Raw genomic sequence first — 15,926 nt, 5'->3', positions numbered from 1 at the left:
TTTTACATTTATTTACTTCATGGTTTTTTTTTTTTGGAGCGCTGTTGAACCTGTTTTTAAGCATCGTTGTACTCCCTTCCGACGTCGAAATAGCATATTCGCCGTCCATGCCTCTGATGCTTCTGCGACATGGTCCCGCTCTTTGTACTGTGACACAACTACCACTTTTACCTATCGCTTCTAGGTTTTTTTCTTGTGTACAGGTTCAGAAAGGGATGTTTCCGAAGGACCTTCGAAAGTCGAAGTCGATCGAAGACGATCTTGGTCCGGTGTTGACATAATCTCGTGGCTGGCGTCCTGCGTCTGACGGAAATCGGTCGCCTCCATATCTTCCCAAATACCACTGCTCACAAAATCTTTCTCACTCCCCTGCATCGCGGCCATATCAATCTTGTCATAACCTGTCGAGTTCGATGACTCCTCTTCACGGAGTGCTGCCTGAGCCTGCCGTAGCACATCCCACCTCAACCGTTTCGCCCACCAAAATCCAAAATGATGTGACGGTCCTTTGGTCAACTCCCTCGGATCCATCAAAGGCTTGCCAGCCCCCTCGGCCCACATCTGATTTGCAAATTCGACCATCTCCAGGAGGGAGTATGGGACATTGGCAGCAGAGCGGCGGTTGTGGCCACGGACGCTCTCGTAATGACCAAATAGATGACTTAATTGCAAACGAAGCTCGGCTGTCACGACCCTTGAGCTGACGTGTACGCCGCGTTTACGAAGGGCCATGCAAAGTCGGAGTCCTTGTGCCCAGTAATGCGGTGGTTTCTTACTCTTTTCCGGGTCGACCGGGCTGGGGAGGATCAGGGCGCGACGAATGCCCCAAGCGACGAACGCGCGAAGTTGTTGGTTCGTGAAGATCTGGCGGAGAGGATGCAGCGGGTTGGTTGGTGGGAGGGCACGGTCGATGATGGGTTGCAACGCTTGTTGCTTGCGTTGCAATATGCTTTGAAGGGTTCCTGGGCTGGCGTGGATCTTGTCCAGAGAGTACCAGTCGGCGAGCCATAACGCGAGTTTGACAACGTCATCGAACCGTTCTGTCATCCCGTAGCGCTTGAAGATCTCGATCCAGCGCCGAGGGCCCACGGCGCCACCGGCTACAAGTGTGCTGCGCAAAATGTTTCCGATTAATGTAGTGTCGTCGTAGTCCAGCGCACCCGGGACAGGCGCCTTGGATGAAGTTCTCGGACGAAGCTGGTAAACTTGAAGTGCACTTAGAGACGCTTCTGTAAGAGAGACGCCCTGTGCCAGCATGTCTTCAAGGACTTTGCAAAGCATCTGTAGAAGCCGCAAAGAGGCAAGCTTCTGCACCAAAACATTCCATTGCTCCCTGACTGGATCGCGATGGAAGATGGTCAAAATGGCCAGGGTCCGGTGCACCTCGTCCCAGCTTCCTCTTTCAACAAAAGTACTGAGCAACTTGCGCTGCAGGCCATGGTCCTCAAAAGCGTCTGGATGCTGATCTGTCGTAATCAAGGACATGATGAGATCTTGCCGGTTACTATGAGCAAATTTCTGAAGAGCCTGAGAGTAGACAGAGCGGCCAATAGAAATTCCTGCTTCATTCAACGTTTGAATGTGATGGGATATCTGCTCAGGATCTACCGTTCTCGAAGCCATTTCACGCAATGCCAGTGGGCCCACCTCGTCAATTCCAAACATGCCCAAACCGCGGATGATGACGTCTATTGAGAAAGCCTTGGTGGCAAAAATTCGAGCGCAAAAGTGGTCGTCCATTTGCTTTGGTGGTATCCCATGTACTTCTCCAAGGACCATGTTCATAGTTTCTCTGGAAAACGACATGTTGTGGTCGCGGGTGTCAGCCACAGTGTTGTGCTTGGCGTTGTGCCTTTGCCCATTGGCCAGCAAGAGCTCCTGGAATGTCAGCTCTACAGAGGAGGCCGTGGATGTTCCAGCCGGGAAGTCTTTCATTTTGATCAGCCATTTGTGACACCGGAGCGCCCTGCGCCACAGATTCCTGCTGCAAAGACGAGGGATGAGGACGTCGTAGACATTACGTTCGTGATGTCGAGCGTAGATGTAACAGAAGGCCTCCACATAGGCATTACTGTCGGCCTTGGAGGCAAAAAGGCGCATGGAACCTTCTCGGGGAGGGAATGCCTGGTACAGCTTGTGATGCCACCGCTGAACGTCTTGGGACCTGTTTTCGTGAAAGCAACGGCCGATGACAGTCTCGTATAGCGGCCTGTAGAAAGCGTTTGTCCTCTCCCTTAGATCCTCGGCATAGGCGACCACCTCGGGAAGCAGTTGTTTGTCAGCGAGGAAAGTCCCCCAGAGGGATCGTGCAGAACGACCGGTAGTTGGCAGATCCACATCGCTCTGCCTCAGCTCTTTCCAGACGGCCTGAACTCCGTCACTTCCATACAGTCTTTGTCTGAATTGTAGAGACTCGATCCATTTGTCCGGAGAAATATTGACGGCATCCTTGGTGCCTTCGCCACTGATGGCTGAGGACGAGGTGTGGCTAATGGCATTGGTTCCAGAAACTGCGCCAGATCCATGCGGCTCTTCCTCTGTGCGCACTCTGGAAGATGTAAAGGCGCGCCCTGCGACCCTTTGCTGTCCAATCGAGGCTTTTGTAGGATGCAATCGGCAATGCGCGCGGGAGACGGAGGCGGACGGGAGCTCTTCTTCGGTTTTGAGCAGTCGGTGAACTCGCAAGATCGACGATCGCGCGAGCAGCCGGTCCAATGCAATGCGCATTGCCTGGTGTGGTCGAGATTTAGCAAGGCGCCCTCCGACATGACATCGGAACGGTCGTCAAGGGCGCAAACGGGTGACGGCGGGAGAGACGAATCTTCTTGCTCATGGACAAATCCGCGCCAAGGCAAGCTTTGCTGCTGCGGCGACGGGCCGGCAGTTAATCCGGGCCCCGGGCTTGGCGCGCTTCGCGATCAGTCGATACAACGACTCTGCCATCCCCAAGCTCACAGCCCATCCAATTGCATCATCTCCGCTCTTCCGCCTCCACCAACTCGATCACCATGGCCGGGTAAGTCGCCTCGCCGCTCTGCAATGGTCCCGACCCGCGCGCGCCCACCGCCCCCCCGCGCCTGCGGGACCCGACCGAGCCTGGCTATCCCTTCCGTATCCCCGCAGCTTGCTGATTCCGTCGCAGCTTCGTCAACCGCGAGAACCGCGTTCCCCACTACCAGCGCCTCTTCCAGAAGCACGACGGCATCAGGCAGTGGAACAAGGTGAGCTCCACCGGCTGTCTCCGCTGAACACCGCCGAGCCGCACACCATGCCGAATTCTACGTCATCCCGCATACCTTAAATCACATTATGAAGAGGGGTTGGGACCGCATTTTGGATCTGGGCTGATGCTTTTCGCCAGACCCCCCGCAGCAGGGCTATCCTCATGCCCTACTACGCCATGCTCTGGGGTGGCTTCGCCGCTAGCATGTACATGATGGGCCGCCAAGTTTTGGTACGTTGGTTCTTCTGTAGTCCGCGGACCAATTCTGATAAAAATACAGGGCAAGAAGACTTGGTACTAAATCAGCGCCAAACCGCGGCCGGGAGTCGCCGGGTGGTAACCTTGAGCATCCGCGCCTGTACAGTCTAGACAATCGATCCCTGCAACTCTATTCTCGTTTATACTTGATGAGAGAACCTTATGCTCTCATACTCGCTGCCGTACTGTTAATCAAACAGAATCGTCGTAACTTGCTGGAAATATTTAAATGCACTCTGCAAACGATAACACCGTTGGCTGGATGCATCGCAATTGCGATCTGCCCGGAATCTCCATTCAACTCGCTCATTGGCAGTGCTACATCACATGTGGTGATGAGTGTAAATGCTAATGGACTGGTGTGCGAACTCTCCATCGTCCGTGACAAACAGGGTCGCTCTTCTAATGGCATGTACATTCGCCGCACTTGGCACTCCGAAGCTCGCAGAAGCCACAACTCAATGAAAAACCGCAGCTGGAATTTCACGTTTTCAAAGCAGAGCGTTTGGTCTAAGCATCCGACTACTCAGCTGTAGTTTTTCTGGATCTGGGAAAATCCCACATACAAATATGGGTTCGCAAACGCTTCAAGCTGGACCATCCGCTGCTCGTCATCAGCAAACCCCTACTTGGATGCGCGTCTAGTCAAGCCAGTAAGTAATGACAGCAACTACATCTCGTTGAAATCATACGGCACTCCAGCCGCAAACCCAACCACCAGGGCATCATGTTCACGGTATGATGCAAAATCTGTTGCAGAATTCCACTGCACTCGGGTGGCATGGTGTCAGGTCCATGTGTTCCGGGGCCAAGAGACTATTTCTGTCGCGACATCTGGAGACTGAGGGTGGAAGACTGATGGCGGTCGTTGGAAAACGCTACCGACGTTCGGTTCGTGCGTGGGGATATAAATGCCAACCGTAGAAAGCGTACAACGTTATTATTGTAAGCGCCTCTTTCGAATGGTCGTGCTTTGAGGGGAGTCACGGGCTTACTCGTCCAACGCGTCGCTTGAATGATCCACCAATGGCTGTCAGTCACCCCACAGATTCCAGAACAACCCCATCAGGCCATTGCCGGGAGACTTGGGAGGATCACGCCCTTGTTGCCCTCACTCCAGGCCGTGGCATCTGTCTCTTCTCTCGCGGTTGTCACCCGGTCGCGGTCGTCGCTTCCTCGCTTTCCCGCACCTCAATGCGTTAGTGGTCGAGCGTATTTTCCGAGATGTCTTCACCGGCCACCTCGGGTGGCGCCAGCCATGCGACTACGCAGAAAACCGCTGTGACCTGGGTGCGAGAGCCTCACCGGCCAAAAAGTGTTTGTTCGAGGCCCTAGCCATGGGAACGTTCGAGGGCGGTCGTCGGCTCCGGTGAGCAGATGCAGCGGGCAGGGATCACCCCCCTTCACGACGACAGGAACGAACGCCCGGGATTTCTAGGGTCATGGCGCATTCACCCGCACAAGTGCCGAAGAGCCAGGAAAGACGCCTGCGATGAACATCTTCTCGCACTGAGTGCGTTCTAGCGTGTTCGGGCGTGCGAGTCAAGCACGGCGAAACATCGCTGTGAGATCGTTGCTGCCAGGGCCATTTTCTCCGTCATCGTCGTCGTCGTCGTCGTCCGCCCCGCGCCGGCAGTGAACAATCATCATCATTCCCAGCGGGAGGCGGCACAGATTCAGCAAGAGTGGGAACCGGGTTGTTGGGCGTCAGTGCAGGAAGCATCCTTGTCAAGGTGCCTCCGAGGCCGCGCACTTGGCGCGACCCCATGGTCAAACAGGAAGACTGGAGAACTCTGGAGACTTGCGAGATATCGCTCCGGATCTCCAGTCGGCGCGTGCCTGCTCATCATCCATCTTGAAAGTTTTTCACAGTACGGGGGCTCCGCAGTGTGCGGCAGCCAAGGCAGGACCCGAGCTGCTGCCATGACCAAGGCTGGCGGCCGACCGAAAAGTGCCGATGGCTTTTTTCAGGCGGGAAGCCGAAGAGAGACTGACGTAGGATCGCCCGCGAGCGAAACGCGAAGACGGCCGGTGCAGAAAGCATCACTTGTCAGAGGAGTGGTGGACGGGGAAAAAGAAAGAGAAAAAAGCAGGGTTCCATGGACGGGTTGCATCCTTTTGGTAAGGGGTGGGCCTGAGCTTTCGTACAACTTCACCGCTTATGGATATGAGGCCGGCAAATGTCGGGATTGCGTTTCCATGCGGCGCGACGGCGGCAACACCAACGGCCTTCCCTTCATTTCAAGCGAGGCGAGTCAATTTTCTTTGGGCAAGGCGAGAGAAGGCCAGCGAGCGAGAATTTCGCGCAGAAAATGTCTCACGACGTCATACGATAGCGCACCTGGGGTGGTGCTTCCCCAGGATTTTTTCTCCGGATTCCCCAATGGGGCAGGGGTCACGTGCACGGCGACACGAACAACAGTTCGCAGTGGTGTTGAAGTCGGAAGAGGGCGAGGGGACTTGGAGGGTTTTGAGGCAGAGGAAGGGTCAGGAGGACAGGCCTGGGGCATTTTGGGGGCTTTAAATGGCCCCGAGCGTCGTTGGTGCGATTAAGGTTCCGGAAATCGCAGCGGCCAAGGGGTGGCTGCGGGAAAGGCTGCTTGGCTTGACGCGTGCGGGAGATCTGTTCGGGTAAGGCTGAGCATCGTGGGTTTTAGCCAGCGGTTGTGGTGAAAGTCGCGATGTTGTTCGTCCGGGTAAGTGTTGGAGGCTCATGATCTCCGCCGTCGCAGGCTGATTCCCGTGGGGAGGGGCAGGCGAAGCGCGGAGCCCCCCTTTCTCTCCGCGCCCGCACTTTCTCCGACGACGTGCCACGGGGAGCACACCGCGCTCCACCTGGAGAGCGCAAGTGGGTCCTGCACTCCCGAAATGCCTGCAGCGCCGGCACTTGCCACATACGACCACCAGAGCGCCCTTCACGCCACGACGATTATTGCGCGCGCCCGTCCAGCCCGGCCGTCCAGCCCGCCATGTGGGCCGCAACGACGCATGCTGCATACGACCCGACCGCGGTCGCTGTGCCGCCGCCCAGGCTCGGGCGCGCCCAGCAAACGACAAGCAGCGGACAAGCGTGCGCAAGCGTGCCCAGACGCGCGCAAGAGCCCGTCAAGCAGCCGCCTCCCGCCCTTGGCTGATGGCGTCGCAGGCGCACATCTCAACAAAACAGGCGCGGCGCGCGATTATCCAGCGTCGGCAGGCGTGGTGTCGGCAACGGCAGAGTAGCCGAGCAGGCACCGTTGCGGGTGGCAGGCGCCGACGCGGCACGGCCGGCGGCCACCACGACTAGGCGGGCACCGGCGGGCTGGCCTGTGTGAAGAGGCGTCGCGCGCCCATCAGCCGCCGACATCACGCTATGGTTGGCTCACTGGCCGTCCGGAGCCGCACAAGTGACCTCCAGCAACGGAGCACCCCTCCAACACGCCTGTCAGCTCCGGTGCTAGCCCCCAGCACCGCGCTCCCATGCGCCGCCGCTCCCTCTGCAAATCGGCCCGGCGTCCAGCGAACGACGGGGCGCTCCAGTCCTCCGCAGTCCGCCCAGCGGGGCCCGGGGTGACCAGCTTTTTGCCCTCGAGAGTCTCCACGCCCTCCCGCCCCAGTCGCCAGTCCCCAGTCCCCGCGCCCATAAAGCCTTGCCGGCCCGCAGTCAAGGCGCTTCTTCTTTCCCCATTCACTCCTCCGCCTCAATTCCTCATTTACCCGGCAGGTTTTGTTTCTTTCCACCCCCCGCCCTGCTTGATCCGGCAACTCTTCCCACCATGTCCGAGATCAAATCCGAGGACAAAATCGCCGATGCCTCCCACGTGGAGAAGCACGCGCCCGACAACAAGGAGCTGGTCGAGGAGGCTGTCCGCACCGGCAGCGTCCCCGTGGTCAAGAGCGAGGCCGATGCCATTGCCAAGGCCAAGAACGGCAGCTGGGAGGTCGACGCTCTGATTCGCCAATTGGAGGACGACCACAAGGCCGAGGGCTACACCAAGGGTGTCTTTGACCTCGAGTTCAAGAACCCCAAGCATTTCACGTGGCTGCTGGTCACCTTCGCCTCCATGGGCGGTCTGCTCTCGGGTCTCGACCAGTCCCTGATCTCCGGCGCGAACCTTTTCCTGCCTGAGGATCTCGGTCTCACCGACTCCCAGAACAGTTTGGTCAATGCCGGCATGCCGCTCGGTGCCGTCGCCGGTGCCCTGCTGCTGTCGCCCGCCAACGAATGGTTCGGTCGTCGCTGGTCCATCATCATCTCTTGCGTCTTCTACACCATTGGTGGCGCGCTCTGCGCCGGCTCCATCAACTTCGCCATGATCGTCGTCGCCCGTCTCTTGCTCGGCGTTGGTGTTGGTTTGGAGGGCGGCACCGTCCCCGTCTACGTCGCCGAGACGGTTGAGAGGAGACTCCGTGGAAACATGGTCTCTCTGTATCAGTTCAACATTGCTCTGGGCGAGGTCTTGGGTTACGTCGTTGCGGCCATCTTCTTGAAGGTTCCCGGCAACTGGCGCTACATCCTTGGCTCCTCCCTGGTCTTCTCCACTATTATGCTTATTGGGTAAGCCAACCCCGCTTACTCTACCCGTAACTGTCATCTAACACTGCGGCAGAATGCTCTTCATGCCCGAGTCTCCCCGTTTCTACATGCACAAGGGCGAGACGCTCAAGGCATTCAAGGTCTGGAAGCGCATCCGCGGCGTCGAGACGGCCGACTCGCGCGAGGAGTTCTTCGTCATGAAGGCCTCGCAGGAGCAGGAGGACGCCGAGGTGGCGGCCGGTGCCAGCAACAGGCGCTTCCCCTGGCTCGACTTCATCACCGTGCCCCGTGCCCGCCGCGCCATCATCTACGCCAACATCATGATCTTCCTCGGCCAGTTTACCGGAATCAATGCCATCATGTACTACATGTCGGTGCTCATGAGCGACATTGGCTTCGACAAGATCCAGGCCAACTACATGTCTCTCGTTGGCGGTGGTTCGCTCCTGCTCGGCACCATCCCTGCTGTCCTGTACATGGAGCGCTGCGGTCGCCGCTTCTGGGCCATTGCTATGCTTCCCGGCTTCTTCATCGGTCTCATCCTCTGCGGTGTGTCTGAGTACGGCGGCAGTAACGTCGCCCAGCAGGGTCTGTACCTTACTGGTATCATCGTCTACCAGGGCTTCTTCGGCTCCTACGCCACCCTCACATGGGGTAAGTAACAACTTTTTGATATCATTTTGAACGTAGACAGCTAACGGAGTGAAATTTTAGTGGTTCCTGCAGAAGTTTATCCGACGTATTTGAGGTCCTATGGCATGACTACATCCGATGGTTGGCTGTTCCTGTCATCCTTCATCGTCACCTATAACTTCGACCGCATGAAGAAGGCCATGACACGTATCGGTCTTACTCTCGGCTTCTACGGCGGCATTGCCATTCTCGGCTGGTTCTACCAGCTGTTCTTCATGCCTGAGACCAAGGACAAGACCCTTGAGGAGATTGATCTCATCTTCCAGAGGCCCACCCGCGAGATCGTCGCCGAGAATTGGGCTCAGGTCAAGGAAACGACGTCCGACCTGCTCGCTTTCAGGATCAAGAAGGTCTTTACCTTCGAGAAGCAGAGGGAGAACATTGGCGATTCCCAGTAGATGGGTGGTGCATGTAAAGAGGGGGGGTCGATATGATACCTATTTTCTTTTCTTTTCTCGAGTCTCGCCTGCGATACCCGCTACGCGAGTGAAGGGTGGACGGAGCACCGCAGTAATGATACCAATATAATGAGCTTATGAACGTATACGGTCTATTTGCTGGCTGCTCCTTTGTGCTGTTTGCTACCTGCGGAATTTCTTAATTGGGACTAGCCGATTTATCGGCGGCCTTGGCATTAAGACAGGCTGGCGGATTTTGGCTAACGCTGGCCTGGTAGTCGAAGACATTGTCTGGGTGTCTTTGTGGAATTTGTAAACTCACATCCACATCAAGATGAATCCTTCAACTACCCATATCTGCATGCAGCAGGTAGCCGAGTAAGTGCCAATTGCGCGTTCCGCCTCTAGTGCCACTCACTTACTTGACGCGGGGAATCACCTGATGGGGCACTCACAACTAATCCTGCTGCCTTAACCGCCATGAAGGCTGGTGAACCTCGTCGCTTGCCTTTCGCCTTCAACCTCTTCATCTCTCTTGCTTGTCAATCATTGCTGCCTGAAATGCCGAGACCAAAAACGTCAATCGCGCGCAGGATCGCCGTAACCCCTTGCGCGTTCAGCCAGAACGGTTTCACACTGGAGCTGTCGTATTGACATCCACACCACCTCAATGAAGTCTCCGTCGGAGTCTGCCCCGGACCTTGCCCTTAATTCTTACTCTGCTTTCGTTTCTGCGCTAGCTTCTCGCAGAGCGGATCATCTGAAGGAACCGACAACTGCTGGAGCATAGTCTCAATGCTACGGCCTGAGCAACGTTCGTCGTTTGAGATATCCCATGGAATTGCCACAAATAAATCGGCCCCGTAATCCAAAAGATGGAATCGCTTGCAATGCCAAGCCTGTTCGAATACCATTTTCTGGCTGTTTCAAAGCATATATATGGTGTGATCTCCAAGGAAAGATGAAGATCACACGTATTCAATGACGATGAAGCGCATGCTCATCGTGAGGATGAACGTCGTCATCAACCCAGAAGGGTATTCAACATCATGATGTCTTAGTCACCTCCCTTGATGCCCCTTGCTACGATCGCTGCCCCTTTATTCGTTCTTGTATATGAACACCAGATAGCATCAGCGTACAATGAATCATCCAGATCCACCAGCTTCACCCTGTGACCGTCTGCGATCACCGTCTGACAGATTTCCAAGGAAAAATGACTGACAAATTCGTGCGAAGCATCTCTTTGGCTTATCAAGTTCCGTAAGCAGAGGCCTGTTGTGTAATGATTCAGACTCTTATGCCACAGGAACTAAGTACGTGAGGTCCACCGAAAAACTGTGAAGGCCATGATTTTCGGGGTTTTCCGGGATAGTTTGGAAGCTCTTGAGTGATCCGAGAGCTGCTTTGCGTGTAGTATGTATGGTAGGCTTTAAACCTTATCCCCGCATTGTCCTCCAACCATTGCTTCCTTTACAATACAATAGAAAGTCATTCGGGGCACGGTGGAAGAACTCGACCTGTTCGGTTCCGCGTAACGGCAGCTCACTGTCCATTCGCATTTCAATTGTTGGAGAATGGAAAAAGTCCATGCACCGACCCTTGAGCCGTAAATATGTTTTACTGAAGTGATTGTTCATTATCGGAATCTATGATCTGGATTGTCAAACATCCATCCAAAGATATCGGAGTACTCGTCCTCTACATCACTGAAGCGTCGATCCAGATTAAGGTTGTGGAGCGTGAGCAGGAACTCGTGGACTCCCGAGAGGTGTTTTGCCTCATATGAGACCAACATCAATTGTTTATGAACTTCAGGTCACTGTCGAATTGCTTATTCCATCTCTGTTTCTCGTTTTCTCTGGATCCCATCTTCTCAGTTGGTGTGAGGCCTTGCACGGATCCAGGTATTGAATAGCGTTTGATTGTGCCTGGAATCTCTCCAGAATATGCGGTTGGGCCTACTACCTGCGGGAGATCCGGCGTCAAAGTGGAAGAATTGGCCTCCTCGTTGTTCCAATCTTGCTCGATCAATCCTTCGATCTTACTGAGAGTCTGTTCCATTTGTCCAAGTGATTGAGCCGTCTCTGAGCCAAGGGCTTTCGTGGTGTCTGTCAAGTTCTTCAATGCTTCTCTGAACAGTGGATGTCTCATTCCTGTGGCGATGTTTCAACATGTATACAGATCCTATTTGGAGCATCCTGACCTCATTGCTTGTAGCTTCCATAAATTCAGCATTGCTTGTAAGATCTGTGGCCGATCATCCAAGCTCCGTACTTTCTCTTGCTTTCGCAGGCTCCTGACCACCACTCGGGCCGTCTTCCGCTTCCTTTATTCTGCATCTTTCGGTACGCTTAACCTTTCCAGCAGAGAGACAAGCTCTGTTTCCGCCTTATCGGCCTTGTCCGCAATATCCTCGAGCTCAATATCGCATGGATTTGGTAGGTCTTCAATCCCATTCTGGAGAATGCAGCGGATTGGCCCACAGAATGAGTTTCAAGACTGGATATATGCCGCTGCCGTCTAGCTGACTAAATACGAGCAAAAGACATGAGGATGCCATCGCTGGAAACAAAGCATACCTGTCGCTCATGCCAATCACATCTGCATACCGTATGTTTATCATTTTCTTTGGCTCATAACCTCTATTCCCTGGGTTGCACAATTTACGCCATCTGAACGAGCATTCGACCATATGGTGACTTTCAGATCTGTACTATCAATCCCAGCTTATATCTGTTCAATTTTGATACCAATCAGAACCAGAAAGCACGGCGACAAAAAAAGAAAGAAAAACCGCAAAAGAAATCTCCCAAACATCCCCCATCCGCAAGCCAACCCACTCCCATCAAAGCTTCCCCTTCAACTCCCCAAACCGACTCCCCCACACGCCACTCTTCCCGGGCGCCAAAATCCCCTTCGGATCCAACGCCTCCTTGACCCTCTCATTGAACCTCCCCAGCGCGCCTCCACCCCACCCATACGTCCCCGCAATCTGATCCATGAAAGCCAAATGCGTCCGATACTCGCCCCACCCCAACGCCGCACACTCGTCCACCAACCCACGCACCAACGCCTCCGCCCTCTTCCTCTGCCCCGCGTCCGTGCGATCGAACACGATCTCAACAATATGATGCATCTCGCGCATGCCGACGGTGAAGGTGCCCATGTAGTCGAAGCCCGCGTCGCGGCAGCGGCGCTTGGCGAGGTCGACCTGGCGCGCCGCGTCGGCGCCCGAGATGCGCGAGATGGGCGAGAAGGCGACGTGCGCGCCGTTGGGCACCCAGTCGACCCAGCGCAGCTCCTCGTACGACGGGATCCCCTGGAGGACGTTGTGCCGGTTGTGCAGGACCGCGCGCGGGTCCGCGACGTCGTCGGGGAAGAAGAAGCGCGCGCCGGGGATGGCGGAGAAGGCGGCGTGGATGAGCTTCCACATGGCGGTGCGGATTTCGGGGGGGCCCTGGAGGGAGGGAGGGGGAGGGGTCTTTTGTTAGCGCGGCGGTGGGGACGGAAGAGGGGGGGTAGGTGCGTACGTATAAGGCGCCGTAGAAGTTCCAGCGGCCGAGGTTGAGTTTCTTAGCGATGGCGTCGGTGGTGGCTTCGTCGATGGGGGAGGTGGAGGAGGTGTAGTCGGATTTGTGGCCCATCATGCCGGCGTCGAGGAGGACGTAGCGCAAGGTAGGGACGTTTTGGATCACGTTGTTCTGGGTGCGAGGGTTAGGGACGTGGTGATTCTGAGATGGTGGTGGGCGACTTCTGCGCTTACCAGACGAAGCGGTCGGATGATCTCGACGGCCTTGTGTAGGTCTTCTTCGCCTGGAATGGTGATGAGATATGATTGATAGCCCCCAGGATTGGGCATGAGCTTGGAAGAAGTCATTAGCATTTGTGCCGGGTCGAAGTAGTGGACAACAGGTCACTCACTCCCAGCCCAAGCTTGGTGACGATACCAAGGTTGCTTTGCGAAAACAGTCCGTCATTATACGGGCCGAAACCGTAGGGGAACAGCTGCCAACACTTGTTCCCAGGTTCTTCATGTAATTTCGTGACGCCCTCCGTCTCCGACTTGGGCGCAGGCAACGCGCCCATGCCTGTACGGAGAAGTTCTCCGTTGGCTAGAACGACCTCCATACCGCTGTGCATCATGAAGTGGTCTGCAAGCTTGTCAAGATGAATTGTTGTCATGTGTAGAGACGCAACCATACCTCCATAGGGAGTGTAACCCACACCCCGTTCAAGAGTATTCCCCAGAACAGATCCACCACCCAGATCTGGAACGTCCAGCCAGAGCTTGTCCCTGAGATTGTGCTCCACCAAGTAGTTGTGCAGGGCTTCAAAAGTGACACCCGGCTCGACGAGTGCGTATGCGCCTTCGACATTGACCTCGAGGATCCTGTTCATGTGCTTCCCGAGATTGAGTACCACGCTGCCCCTGACACGCGGAGCAGCGCCTCCGTATCCGAGATTCCGTCCGAGGGATGTTGGCCATAAAGGGATCACAAAGTCTCCCGCTGCGCGCACGATATCCTGAACCTCATCGACTGACCTCGGGCAGACGAATGCAGAAGCAATGAAGTGATCCTTGTCCTGCACGTAGAACGGATCATGGCTGGAAGGCGGTTCGTGGTATCCGCCGTCCGGGAATTGGTCTTTTGACTCTACTATGGTGACATCTGGGGTGGTCTTGGTGATTCTCTCGATGAATTGGTGAAAAGTGGACTCGGAGACACCCGGAGGCAGAGCGAGAGGGCGCGAGAGAGACATTGGCAGCCAAAGGAAGCAAGGTGGGTAAGATACAAAGTCGGTCAAAGATGAAACAATCCTTCCTCGATTCTGAATGTTCTCCTCGCATGCCGCGCAGCACTTCTTATTCACGATGCGCATCCTTTGTATCATGGAATGCGGGGCAATCAGGCGCTCGCGACATCCCTGCCTTGCCCCACACAAGCGCTACGAGACCCTATAGTCATTAACGGAACTGGCACTTGGGTTGATTACCGTGCGTCGGATGAGCGGCGCGGTTTCCCGATTTGTATATTTGCTGTACGCAGGTCCGGCAGTTGGCAAGGAGGGGTACGCCGTTGTCGAGTGCCGTGGTGCTGAATGTGGGTGGTGTGGGTCACTGAAAACGTCAGGTCTTCATTGAATCCCCGCATTGTTAGTATGCGCTGAATCTTCGAATCCCGAATTGAAGTGATGTGTAATGATGTGTAATGATCTTCAAGAGGAAAAGTGGAGTTGCATGTATTGGATATTCAGGTGGAAATGTGAAGTCATCTCCCAACCCAGCGACCGTCGCTATATCGGTATATCGATGCAGAATTTAGGGCTTGTTGAGCGATTTCGGTGAAAGATGATCGAGAGCCTAAAGAAAAAAAATATGTATAGAAAGCGATTTGAGGGAAGGTGCCGGATAGTCGGGTGTTTGTTCCGTTTGTGCAAGTTGACTTTGGGATGATGGGATAGCAAATACCGATGGAGTTTCGGAGATAACAACCTGAGTATTGAGACGCTAAAGGATGGTAAGTAAAGCATTAGCCTCTCGAATGGGAAACATAATCTGTAATTCGTGAGTCTTTACACCGACGTCTGCGGAGCTAAAGCAGAAAGATGATGATACGACAAAAACCATCTGGATGCCAAGGTTCAGACAAAATGGGGGTTCTCATTTGCTAGGAAGCCCGAACTATTTTCTGCCATTTTGCGTTAGTCGCTCGGGATAGCTCAGGCCCTGCTCCGGAGGCCCTTATTAGATGCTATGGTCATGGAGTCCAGTAGTGAAAAGCCGACTAAACCGGGCCAGATCGGAGCCAGTCGAGAGGGCTTCAGGGTCGTGGTGCCGGTCGACTGCTGGAGTTCTGGGACCCCGGTCCAGATGAATACACAGGGTCCGAATTAACCAGGGTCTACTTGTCCAGGGTCTACTTTGCACCGTTTGCGGCAGTACCAGGTAGCAAATTGGCGGTTGTAGCGTTCATTAGTCATTGGGGCCCAAGCGCAAGACAGCCGCGGTCAAAGGGTCCGATGGTGGCTGCGGACTTCCCTTTCCGCTTCCGAAATCAGGCGAGTCTGGGTGGTGGCACAAGTGTGAAGGTGCTGACCGGTGGCGACGAAAAATGCTTGAGAGCAGGAGAGCGGAAAGAAAGCTTCGAGGCGGCCAGCGAAGATGCACAGACGGCGGGGCGGCTAGGCCCAGAGCGGCAAAGCGCGTGCTGGCCAGGACATTTCTCGAAGCACTTCGGTGCGGGAGCAGCACCGCCACAGCTAGCCCAAACCATCACTCCAGCTCATCACGACCACCGACCACCGACTGCCGCCAAGCGCACCCCCTCCACCGCGCGTCGTCGTCCCATCGCTCCTCCATCATGCCCCTGACTTCTTCCACCATACCAGAGCCAGCGTTGGGCCGCCGCCAGCCGTCGTCGCAACGCATGACAACCCGCCAGCAAGGCGCAAGCCCCCACACGAGCACCCCTCCTCCTCGGCCGAGGCCTTGTGCGAGGCTAGCGAAGGGTGTGCCCGGCCGAGGTGCCCGCCGCAACGTTCCCAACCACCACATCATTGCCTCTTCGGGCGCGTCTGGCATACTCGTCCTCTTCGCTCCCAGTCGTGGTCCTTGGTCTCATCACAGTCACTCCTTGGCCCACCTTACTAGGCTTACTCTTCTTGCGCGTCTCGACAGCAACCAACGTGCCAAGCGGCGACCATTTAGCCGCCCGACTCGCCGACCGCGGACCAGCAGCCGCCCGACTCGCCGGACGGCCCGTTCGAAGATCATGCACATCCCGCGCGAAGAAAGCACGCGCCGCTCCCTGCTCTTTGACCCCCCCCCCCCTCC

At 55.6% G+C, this 15,926-nt stretch overlaps 4 protein-coding genes across 4 annotated transcripts; 2 read left to right on the top strand and 2 right to left on the bottom strand.

The window, feature by feature from the left end:
- Nucleotides 1-180: 180 nt before the first annotated feature.
- BKCO1_4900023 (uncharacterized protein) lies at nucleotides 181-2,727 on the bottom strand (the record flags this gene model as incomplete). Its single annotated transcript, XM_020276535.1, has 1 exon — nucleotides 181-2,727. The coding sequence occupies one exon, from the start codon at nucleotides 2,725-2,727 to the stop codon at nucleotides 181-183; it is 2,547 nt and encodes an 848-aa protein (XP_020127611.1).
- Nucleotides 2,728-3,008: 281 nt separating this feature from the next.
- Nucleotides 3,009-3,524, top strand: BKCO1_4900022 (transcription factor c6; the record flags this gene model as incomplete). The annotated part of the gene is made up of 4 exons (XM_020276534.1): nucleotides 3,009-3,016; nucleotides 3,143-3,221; nucleotides 3,362-3,454; nucleotides 3,504-3,524. 4 exons carry the CDS (start codon nucleotides 3,009-3,011, stop codon nucleotides 3,522-3,524), a joined length of 201 nt encoding a protein of 66 aa, XP_020127610.1.
- Nucleotides 3,525-7,236: 3,712 nt separating this feature from the next.
- BKCO1_4900021 (sugar transporter) lies at nucleotides 7,237-9,088 on the top strand (the record flags this gene model as incomplete). The annotated part of the gene is made up of 3 exons (XM_020276533.1): nucleotides 7,237-8,018; nucleotides 8,071-8,651; nucleotides 8,712-9,088. 3 exons carry the CDS (start codon nucleotides 7,237-7,239, stop codon nucleotides 9,086-9,088), a joined length of 1,740 nt encoding a protein of 579 aa, XP_020127613.1.
- Nucleotides 9,089-11,936: 2,848 nt separating this feature from the next.
- BKCO1_4900020 (vanillyl-alcohol oxidase) lies at nucleotides 11,937-13,852 on the bottom strand (the record flags this gene model as incomplete). The annotated part of the gene is made up of 5 exons (XM_020276532.1): nucleotides 11,937-12,548; nucleotides 12,622-12,792; nucleotides 12,855-12,953; nucleotides 13,013-13,242; nucleotides 13,294-13,852. The coding sequence occupies 5 exons, from the start codon at nucleotides 13,850-13,852 to the stop codon at nucleotides 11,937-11,939; spliced, it is 1,671 nt and encodes a 556-aa protein (XP_020127612.1).
- Nucleotides 13,853-15,926: the final 2,074 nt, after the last annotated feature.

This window comes from Diplodia corticola (assembly GCF_001883845.1).
Source record: "Diplodia corticola strain CBS 112549 chromosome Unknown scaffold49, whole genome shotgun sequence".
Lineage (NCBI taxonomy): Eukaryota > Fungi > Ascomycota > Dothideomycetes > Botryosphaeriales > Botryosphaeriaceae > Diplodia > Diplodia corticola.
The sequence above is the reverse complement of the archived record's forward strand: the minus strand, read 5'-3'. Positions and strand labels throughout refer to the sequence as shown.